This window comes from Tachysurus fulvidraco, chromosome 12 (assembly GCF_022655615.1).
Source record: "Tachysurus fulvidraco isolate hzauxx_2018 chromosome 12, HZAU_PFXX_2.0, whole genome shotgun sequence".
NCBI classification, from domain to species: Eukaryota; Metazoa; Chordata; class Actinopteri; order Siluriformes; family Bagridae; genus Tachysurus; species Tachysurus fulvidraco.
Window position 1 is genome coordinate 26,027,751 of NC_062529.1, and position 11,583 is coordinate 26,039,333.

The following is an 11,583-nucleotide window of genomic DNA, read 5'->3' on the forward strand; positions in this document are numbered from 1 at the left end:
AACTTTAACCTGCCAGCAGACCTTTCATTAAGCACAGAGCTCCCCCTATTGACTGTATAGTGTACTGCACATCACTTCTTACTTCCTCCATGCACGTCTCATAACACTGCTGAAGTACTAGTGCAGTATACATACAGTATATAATATAATACTACTTGTCTGTTTGTATTATTTTATTCTCGCTTTTTTCTGTCTGAGACCAGTGGGCGGGGCTACACTAGCCAAGTGACCATGGGTGTGGGCGGGGCTTATAACACAATTGCCACAAACCAATCAATCTGAGGAGGTGGAGCTCAGTGTTAAGATCTAATGTACACAGTCACAGAGGAGCCATTTGGGGACTTGGGTGACATTTCCAGCAGCACAATGAGTTTCCTGTGTTTATTTATGGTTGCGATTCATTTACACGCCTCGTCTTTCGCACTTACGTCATCCTGGTGTAACCGAACATCACTACCTGGATCCATTCCATCCAATGCACTGTATTTCACTACAAAAAGCCGCTATGAAGAGGAGAACCCTTATCTCATCTCTGATATTTTGGCCATCAACGAGTCCTGGGTAAAACCTCCATCTCCAGACTGCAAAGCCGTCCACCTGAGCGTCATCGTCAGACATGGAACCCGCTACCCCACCTCAGGGAACATCAAGAAGATGATCCAGTTCTCCAAGCTGGTGAAGAGCCAAGCTGATCTGAGCTGCGTCAAGGAGCTCCACAACTGGAGGATGTGGTATAAGGAGGACATGGATGGACGCCTGGTGGAAAAAGGACGCTTAGATCATAGACATTTGGCTCAGAGGCTGATTAAATCATTTCCAACACTGATAACGAAGGAGAACATAGAAGGGGGGCGAGTGAAGCTCATCACCAGCTCCAAGCACAGATGTGTTAACAGCACACTGGCTTTCAAACACGCAGTCGTGGAGAGTCTCAGCATTCATGGTGACGTATATTAAATCTTCTATAGGTGTTCATCTCTGAGTCCTCAGGAGTGTGTGAGCAGCTTTAATTTCTGCTTTAATCTCAATAATCCTCCTTATTGCAGACACTTCCTGTCTCACTTCCCTTTTATACTGTCTTATGGATCTTCTAAACATCTGACATGTTTTGTTTATTTATTTGTTCATTTATTTAAAAAAAAAATCATTTTTTCCCAAACTCCTGATTTAGTCTTTTAAATAGTTAAAAATCAAAAATAAAATAGGTAAATATTTAGTAAGTCCAAAGTCCTAAGAAAGACGTTTGTTCAGTTTGTGGTGAAGGTTTATGGTCAAAGTGCAACATGTTTGCTGATTTCTGTGCATTATTTACTTGTGTGTGTGTGTGTGTGTGTGTGTGTGTGTGTGTGTGTGTGTGTGTGTGTGTGTGTGTGTGTGTGTGTGTGTGTGTGTGTGTGTGTACTTTATCATGAGAGTTTGCATGTTTTTGCCATGAAAACAATTTCCTTTAATACAAATTACACACAGAGGCCACGCCTCTTTCTCTAAGACTGACATACAGATGCCACGCCTCCTTTACTAAGACTGACACCCGTCACTCACTTCTTTATGTCCCTGTAGGTGTGGATTTGCCTTACGTCATTAACGATAAGCTGATGCGTTTTTTTGATCAATGTGAGCGTTTTGTGGAAACGGTGGAGAAGAACAAAGACGCCCTTCTGGAGGTGGAGGTCTTTAAGAATGGCCCAGAGATGAAGAGAGTGCAGGAGAAACTCGCTGATCGATTACAGCTCCCTTACATCAACGTCACTACAGGCTAGTGCACGCTACCTAGCAATATAACTTTATTATGTGCCTCAACCTCTAGTCCAAAATACTAGTGTAAATATAAATATATTAAATAATTAATAAAAAATATAAATATAATGTTAATAAGCATTAGCAGAACTAGTTAGCCAGCTTATTAGCAGCATAACTAAGATTAGATTTCGTCTGTCTTATAAAGAAGGTTAATAAAACTGGTGAACATTAGGCACAAGAGTGTGTCTCAGAACGTGATGCTGCCACCATCGTGCTTCACCACTGATTTGTACACACTCAGGTTTGTTACACCGCAGCTCTGTGTTTGTGAATCATCTCTGCTTTGTGTTGCAGACGACGTGGAGTCGGTGTTTTATCTTTGTGCATACGAGTTCACCATCCGCGGCCTGAACTCACCCTGGTGTCAGTTACTCGACGATGCTGACGGACGAGTACGGACGTGACACTTACTCTTTATATGTATTTTACCTGATTAGTGGCTGAAGTTCATTCAGATGTTTTTGATCCATTACTCGGTTAAATGCATTGCACACTGGGTAAAGATCAGAGTGGAACTGCAGCAGGCAGGTAGAAATATTCACGTCGTGCTGATGTATTTACTGGGAAAAAATCCAGAATGTACAATGACAAATGAAATTTTATGAATATATATATATAATTTTTTTAAATATAAATGTAATTATTTTGTTTTAATTATTCAATATAATATAATATTTTATTTTTATTTTACTTGTATTTTAATAGATAATTGTATTTAGTTCCCATCTTTTTCTTGTTGTTTTATTTTATTTATTAGCTCACTTAAAATTTATTTATTTATTTGTTTGTTTGTTTGTTTGTTTGTTTGTTTGTTTGTTTGTTTGTTTATATGCACATTATGCTAATCTCTTCTATGCAATTGAAACTGCAAAATTCATGGATGATCCTAAAAAGTACAAATCTACTGTAAATCACCGAATCCCCCCCAACTGCTCCCAGGGTGCCGCAGCATAAATGGCTACCCACTGCTCCGGGTGTGTGTTCACTGCTGTGTGTGTGTTCACTACTGTGTGTGTGTGTGTGTGTGTGTGTGTGTGTGTGTGTGTGTGTGTGTGTGTGTGTGTGTGTGTGTGTTCACTGCTGTGTGTGTGTGTGTTGTCACTGCTGTGTGTGTGTGTTCACTGCTGTGTGTGTGTGTGTGTGTGTGTGTGTGTGTGTGTGTGTGTTGTCACTGCTGTGTGTGTGTGTTCACTGCTGTGTGTGTGTGTGTGTGTGTGTGTGTGTGTGTGTGTGTGTGTGTGTGTGTGTGTGTGTGTGTGTGTGTTCACTGCTGTGTGTGTGTGTGTGTGTGTGTGTGTGTGTGTGTGTGTGTGTGTGTGTGTGTGTGTGTGTGTGTTCACTGCTGTCTGTGTGTGTGTGTGTTCACTGCTGTGTGTGTGTGTGTGTGTGTGTTCACTGCTGTGTGTGTGTCTTCACTGCTGTGTGTGTGTGTGTGTGTGTGTGTGTTCACTGCTGTGTGTGTGTGTTCACTGCTGTGTGTGTGTGTTCACTGCTGTGTGTGTGTGTGTGTTCACTGCTGTGTGTGTGTGTGTGTGTGTTTGTGTGTGTTCACTGCTGTGTGTGTGTGTTCACTGCTGTGTGTGTGTGTGTGTGTGTGTGTGTGTGTGTGTGTGTGTTCACTGCTGTGTGTGTGCACTTTGGATGGGTTAAATGTAGAGAACGAATTCTGAGTATGGGTCACCGTACTTAGCCGTATGTCACGTCACTATACAAATCCAAACAAGATTTTATTCATGTGATCATTTCCACTTGACTCCACAGCCTGACGTCACACTGTAAGCACGATAAAACGGACTGATGAAATTCACTACATCAATAGGAACTATTAGTAATGTTGTGTGGTTTGTTTGGATTAGGTCCTGGAGTATGCCGGGGATCTGAAGCAGTTTTGGAAACGTGGGTTTGGTCATGACATCAACAGTAAATCCAGCTGCATTCTGTTTCATGATCTTTTTAAACGTCTTGACACTGTGGCCCAGCAGGTCAGGTACAAACCTCCAGGAAATAGTGCTTTAATCAAGGAGAAGAATTAAGATTTATTATAAACACCACCTTCTAAATGAACATCATCACAACAACAACAACAATAATAATAATAATAATAATAATAATAATAATAATAATAATAATAATAATAATAAAGTGTGTGTTGCTCAGGGCGGGTGGGCGTGTCTCGGAGGTGGTGATGGTGCAGGTGGGTCACGCGGAGACGTTACTGCCCCTGCTCACTCTTCTGGACCTGTTTAAAGACAACACTCCTCTGAACTCCTCCAACTTCGCTTACCACCACAGCCGTGTGTTCCGCAGCGGGAAGATCGTACCGTACACCGCTAACCTGCTGATGGCGCTGTTCGACTGCCCCGACGGCCTCCGTCTGCAGGCGCGGCTTAATGAGCGACCTTTAACCCTGCCAGGCCTGACTGAGCTTTCACCTCTGTACCAGACCGTGAGAGAACGCTATAAGCAGCTACTGCAGGGATGTAATCAGGACACAGTGTGTAGAATAAACAGCTAGAAAAATCAAAAGTGTAAAAAAAAATGTGTAAAACCTCCTAAACAGTCTGAATAAAGATTTTACTCTGTGGGTGAATTTACAAGAACGTGTCTTTGTGTTGTGTGAATATGACGTGAGCAGATTCTTATAAATCAAAACATCATACTACATCTATTCTCTCAGCTCTAAACACTCGTCCCCTCAGCGGTCTCTCTCTATTCTCTCAGCTCTAAACACTCGTCCCCTCAGCAGTCTCTCTTTATTCTCTCAGCTCTAATCACTCGTCCCCTCAGCGGTCTCTCTTTATTCTCTCAGCTCTAAACACTCGTCCCCTCAGCGGTCTCTCTTTATTCTCTCAGCTCTAATCACTCGTCCCCTCAGCGGTCTCTCTTTATTCTCTCAGCTCTAAACACTCGTCCCCTCAGCGGTCTCTCTTTATTCTCTCAGCTCTAAACACTCGTCCCCTCAGCGGTCTCTCTTTATTCTCTCAGCTCTAAACACTCGTCCCCTCAGCGGTCTCTCTTTATTCTCTCAGCTCTAAACACTCGTCCCCTCAGCGGTCTCTCTTTATTCTCTCAGCTCTAAACACTCGTCCCCTCAGCGGTCTCTTTACTCTCTCAGCTCTAAACACTCCTCCCCTCAGCGGTCTCTCTTTATTCTCTCAGCTCTAAACACTCGTCCCCTCAGCGGTCTCTCTTTATTCTCTCAGCTCTAAACACTCGTCCCCTCAGCGGTCTCTCTTTACTCTCTCAGCTCTAAACACTCCTCCCCTCAGCGGTCTCTCTTTATTCTCTCAGCTCTAAACACTCGTCCCCTCAGCGGTCTCTCTTTATTCTCTCAGCTCTAAACACTCGTCCCCTCAGCGGTCTCTCTTTATTCTCTCAGCTCTAAACACTCGTCCCCTCAGCGGTCTCTCTTTATTCTCTCAGCTCTAAACACTCGTCCCCTCAGCTCTAAACACTCGTCCCCTCAGTTCTAAACACTCGTCCCCTCAGCGGTCTCTCTTTATTCTCTCAGCTCTAAACACTCGTCCCCTCAGCGGTCTCTCTTTATTCTCTCAGCTCTAAACACTCGTCCCCTCAGCGGTATCTATTCTCTCAGCTCTAAACACTCGTCCCCTCAGCAGTCTCTCTTTATTCTCTCAGCTCTAAACACTCAAGTACTATGTAAATATGTAAATCCTTACTATTTAAATGTTCACTGTTCTCATGCCAGATTTGTTCAAGAGCGCCTTAAAAACCACAACAACTTGTTGACTTGACTTGTGTTTCTGTGCAAACTTGGGGAATATAACTGATTCTGATTCTGATTCTGAAACACACACACACACACACACACACACACACACACACACACACACACACACACACACACACACACACACAAACACATGGCACTGGAGAAAACTTCACCACATCACAGCTGTTACTATGGAAACAATAAGGTATTAGAGTGAGTGCATTAATATAACACCTTCTGTCCAGTCAGAGAGCAGAACACTGTGGCATGAATGACATTTACAGTATTTTGTTCTTTAATAACTTTAAATTGCTCTACCCTTTAATACCCATTTAATACCTGTTTAATAAATAAACATAAACATTAATTGTGTGGATTTATAATTATTTACTGTAGACATGATGTTATTATCTTAGACACACACCAGACACACACAGAAAACACTTAGATGTTCCAGCTCCAGTTTGGACTCTGCGATACTAAAGATGAGATCCAACTCCATGTGGTGTTTGAGGACAACAACCTCCTCATCACTACAACATTTATCAGACTGTATATATAATCACACCCCAAGTGTCACCCAGATGAGGATGAGGTTATATAATCACACCCCCAGTGTCACCCAGATGAGGATGAGGTTCCCCTTTGAGTCTGGTTCCTCTCAAGGTTCCTTCCTTTACCATCTAAGGGGGTTTTTCCTCCCCACAGTCACCTGAGTCACCTCAGACTTGTTCATTGGGGACAAATACAAACACATTTAAATATGTTTAATATTAATCTTTATATTATTCTTTATAATAACCTTATGTCCTATGTTTATGTTCCGTAAAGCTGCTTTAAGACAATGTCAGCTGAATTGAATTGAACACACACACGACTAATATTTCCTTTAAAAATGTGTGTATTACACAATTAATGTAGTAACTAGTATCATCTGTCTCTGTCACACACACACACACACACACACACACACACACACACTAACATGCATGATGCAAGACTCTGTGTGTTTCTGAAACCTGCTGAATTTAAAGGAGCGGCTCATTGAATAATGAAGAGAAATATTATCAAATAAAAATAAAAACCTTTTTAATTCCATGTGGATGTTCACATTTATCACCTGAATATTTCATATTAAATACTTATTAATAATAAATCTAAACATTATCCTAGTGTCACTTTAATGAATTAAATATATGATATTTATATACATGTTTATTTGTCTACATTATAAATGTAATTTAAAAAATTTCAAATATATATTTTTATTAATTATTTTGCTGTTTTAATCGATACATTATATATTTATACATATAGCGTCAGGGTCTCAGAACACACACAGAAAAAAAGAAAATGTAATATAATTAATATAATATATGAATATAAAAATCCTTATATTTGTTGTAATGTTTTCTCAATTAACGTCATGTGCTTATTTGTTTGTTTGTTTGTTTGTTTGTTTGTTTGTTTATAGGGAAAACTATATTTATTTGATACAGCTCATCCTCAACATCAGTGTTTTCTCATTTATTCACAAATAAAATGTGAAATTATTGTTGTTATTGTTTAAACTGAGTGTTTAAGCCTCAACACAGTTTTGTCATTTTTGTTCCTTTATTTTGTTCTAGATTATTTCAAAACTTGAAAAAAATTATATCTTAATTCTTATATTTTAATTAATTATTTTTTGGCCTTGTAATATTTTGATAATTTCATTCCTTATATAAACAACATCCTTTTGTTAGAAAAGGACAAAAGGACAATCTGCAAGCACAAAAGAAATGACGTCATAGTTTGTAAATGTCAGGCTTTTATACAGCGTGCTACTGCCACCTGCTGGACCTGTCTCTCTGTATCAGAAGATCTGTCTGTCTGTCTGTCTGTCGTTCTCACACACTCACCCTGAACTTATAACACACACTAACACACTGTAACACTTTCAGACATTCTAACATGCTCTAACACAATCTGTAACACACAATAGCACTTTCACTATGCAACACTCTATAACACACTCTAACATTCTATAACACTAACACTCTATAACACACTCTAACACTCTATAACACTAACACTCTATAACACACTCTAACATTCTATAACACACTCTAACATTCTATAACACTAACACCCTATAACACTAACACTCTATAACACACTCTAACACTCTATAACACTAACACTCTATAACACACTCTAACATTCTATAACACAATCTAACACCAGGGCTGTCAAGTGTCACACATTGAGAGTGACAGTCACGTGTTTGGGTCTTTTCTCACACTCTCCCGCCACACATCATATTTCTCACACAGAAAAACTGACTATTTATCATATATTTAATAAGCCGCAGCCCCCAAAACGTATCAGTCCGCATCGCTGTCTCTATGGAACCGGGCAGGAACCAAGCGCGTCTCCCCTGGAGCTCTTAGTCAAGCCTGACACTTATCAGCCAATCAAAAAAAAAGAGGCTACACAACAGCCAATCAGAAAATAGCACTATTGTATCTGGGTAAGATTTAATGCAACAACCAATGAAAAAAAAAGCAGATCCTGGAATTGTTCATCATCGTCCTCGTTCCCCCACAGAGAAAAGCACTGGAGCTGCGAGCATCACTTTGAGCACAGAGTAAACACCTGCTCAGAACAAGTAGTCTAGGGCTAGTGGCTCTCAAACTGGGGGCCCTGAGATGGTGCCAGAAAACATCTGAGTAAAAGAGGCCCCTGGTTCCTTTTTTCAAAGGTGACTGAATTGAACCAATTTGGGAGGCTATCAATATTCGCAGCCTTGGTTTTAATGCTTCCACATTCTAATGCTGATGCCCAGAAGGTATTTTCGATGGTCGGTTTGAACAAAACCTCAACACGAAACAGCTTGTCTCTGGACGGGACATTGTCCTCAATCATGACCTTAAAAATGTCTGGGCTTGTGCTGAACTGTTTTATATGGGAGCAACATTACACATGATAAAGGGGTCCAAAACGGCAACAAACACTTACAATAAACACCACCAGTCATAATCTCTCTCTCTCTCTCTCACTCTCTCTCTCACACACACACACACACACACACACACACACACACACACACACACACACACACACACACACACACACACACAAATTAATAAATGGAAATTGAATAAATACTTTCTATAACACACTCTAATACACTTACATTCTATTACACTCTAACACTCTATAACAGACATACATTCTATACACACTCTAACACACTGTAACATTCTATACACACTCTAACACACTGTAACATTCTGTAACACACTTTAACACACTGTACAATTCTGTAACATACTCTAACACACTAAAATTCTGTAACACACTTTAACACTCTGTAACACACTTTACCACACTGGAACATTCTCTAACACAGTCACACACTGTCACACACTTTAACACACTGTAACATTCTGTAACACACTTTTACACACTGTAACTGTCAGGGTGCCGGTGAACACTCTTCACCAGATGGTACTGTCAGGGTGCGAATATGGACTCAAACCCAGAGCACCGACTAAGGCCAATGAAAGGCTTCGATATGAGTAGTTCAGAATGCTGAGGCAGGAATAATGTGAAAGGACAGTCAAAATTGCCAGGCATAACAGAAAAGTAATCTGGCAAGGAGGCCAACATAAATAAGCAAATGACACATGGAGAACAGAGCAAAAGTCAAAACCGAGAAATACTCCAACAGAGTGGCAATTGTCCAAGAGATAATAAACAAAGTCAAACTGTAATCCTCAAACTGAAACAGCAGACAACTGCCGGGAGAAAAGTTTCTAAAATCCAAAAACGATCTGTCAACAGAAAAGCAAAACCGAAATAAGGAGCAAGCCTGGGCAGTTTTAAGGTGGGACACATGGAAAGTGGGATGGATCCGCAGGATCCTAGGGAGTTTAAGATGGACGGCAACGGGGTTGAGTATCTTGGGAAAGGATCCGACGAATCGGGGGGCGAACTTGCAACAAGCCACCTTCAGAGGGATATCCTTGGTAGACGGCCACACCCTTTGTCCGACATGATAGCTATAGTCCTGACAGGATTTGAGAAGCACCTTTCGGCTCTTCTCCACATGTGGAGACAACGCTTGACTAGGGCGAGAGCAGAGGGTACAGATGCTTCAGACTCTTGATTAAAGAAAAGGGGAGGCTGCTAGCCGTAGGCAGCCTGAAATGGAGACATGCCTGTGGCTGAGGAGGGCAGGGAGTTATTAGAGTATTCCACCCAAATCAACTTGGTGGACCAGGATTCAGGTTGTTTGGCACACAGGATGCAAATTGCCCATCTCCAATTCTTGATTGCAACGTTCTACCTGGCCGTTGGTCTGGGTGTGGAACCCTGATGACAGACTGACTGTGGTTCCCAGAAGCTGACAGAACTCTTTCCAGAACCCAGATGTGACCTGGGGACCTGTATCCGAGACAATCTCTTTGACCAGGCCTTGTAGTAGAAACACATGCTGAAGCTTGGGTAAGGGGATGAAGTGCACCAACTTGGAGAACTGGTCCATAACCAAAAGGATAACATTTTGGGAGGCTGAGGAAGGCAGACCGGTAATGAAGTCAACGGTAATGTGGGACCATGGACGTCTAGGAATGGGGAGAGGATGAAGGACCCCAGTCGATCGAGTTTGGCAGTTCTTGTGTTGGGCACAAGTGGTGCAAGACCCTACAAATTCAATGAGGTCCCTACGGAGTGTAGGCCACCAGAAACGCTGTTGTAAAATAAACAGAGTTCGGGACATTCCTGGGTGACTGTGACACCAAAGAAGAACCTGGGAGCACAGATTATTGGGAACATAAAGTCTGTTTTCCGTGCATTTGCAGGGGTATGTTGCCATGATGTGGCTCGTCAGACCCTCCTTTCAATGTCTAGCTGGAGAACTTAAATGGTCAATGATGAGGGGAGAATGTTCTCCAAATTAGACTCCTCCTCATCAGGAGAGTGTAGGCACAAATGGGTGTCTTGCTTGCTATTCTTGGATCCCGGACTATAGGACAAGGTGAAATTAAAACGGCTGAAGAAAAAGTACCCAGCGAGCTTGGAATGTGTTCAGGCGTTTGGCCGTTCTGAGGTATTCGAGGTTGCGGTGAGCTCAGCCCCCTCCAGCCAGTGGCACCACTCCTCCAGGGCAAGCTTGCTGCGAGAAGTTCTCGGTCCCCAATGGTAATTACGCTTTGCCGGAGTCAGACGGCGAGAGAAAAAGGCACACGGATGTACCTGGTTGTCCTTGGGTGATCTTTGTGATAGGACAGAGTCAGGGAAGGACAGGATAGGAGCAGAGGTGAAGAGTTCTTTGAGCTTACTAAAGGCCCGCTCAGCCTCGGGCTCCCAGGAAAATGTTTGTTGGGTAGAGGTGATCCGGTGAAGGGGAGCATCCACCGCGCTGAAGCCTCTGATGCACCTCCAGTAAAAGTTGGCAAAACCCAGGAACCTCCGAAGCTCCTTGTGCAACCCAGGGTATGGCCACTCCTTGACAGCTGTGACTCGGGCTGGATCCATCTAAATATTGCCAACAGAAAGGACGAAACCCAGGAAGGTAGTCACACATGAAATTCACACTTCTCTGCCTTCACGAACGGATGAATCTCTAACAGGTGACGAAGCACTGTTCGAACATGCACTTGATGTTCCTCTAGGGAATGGAAAAAATAAGAATGTCGTCAAGATAAACTAAAACAAATTGATTGAGCATCTCTCGCAACACATCACTGACGAACTTTTCTCCTGGCAGTTGTCTGCTGTTTCAGTTTGAGGATTACAGTTTGTCTATGTTTATTATCTCTTGGACAATTGCCACTCTGTTGGAGTATTTCTCGGTTTTGACTTTTGCTCTGTTCTCCCTGTGTCATTTGCTTATTTATGTTGGCCTCCTTGCCAGATTATTTTTCTGTTATGCCTGGCAATTTTGACTGTCCTTTCACATTATTCCTGCCTCAGCATTCTGAACTACTTATATCGAAGCCTTTCATTGGCCTTAGTCGGTGCTCTGGGTTTGAGTCCATATTCACACCCTGACAGTACCATCT

The 11,583-nt window shown here is 42.0% G+C and overlaps 1 protein-coding gene across 1 annotated transcript; it reads left to right on the forward strand.

The window, feature by feature from the left end:
- The first annotated feature begins 277 nt into the window (after nucleotides 1-277).
- Nucleotides 278-4,394, forward strand: LOC113662050 (multiple inositol polyphosphate phosphatase 1-like). Its single transcript, XM_027176674.2, has 5 exons — nucleotides 278-943; nucleotides 1,561-1,755; nucleotides 2,095-2,192; nucleotides 3,657-3,787; nucleotides 3,958-4,394. The coding sequence occupies exons 1-5, from the start codon at nucleotides 310-312 to the stop codon at nucleotides 4,313-4,315; spliced, it is 1,416 nt and encodes a 471-aa protein (XP_027032475.1). The 5' UTR covers nucleotides 278-309; the 3' UTR covers nucleotides 4,316-4,394.
- Nucleotides 4,395-11,583: the final 7,189 nt, after the last annotated feature.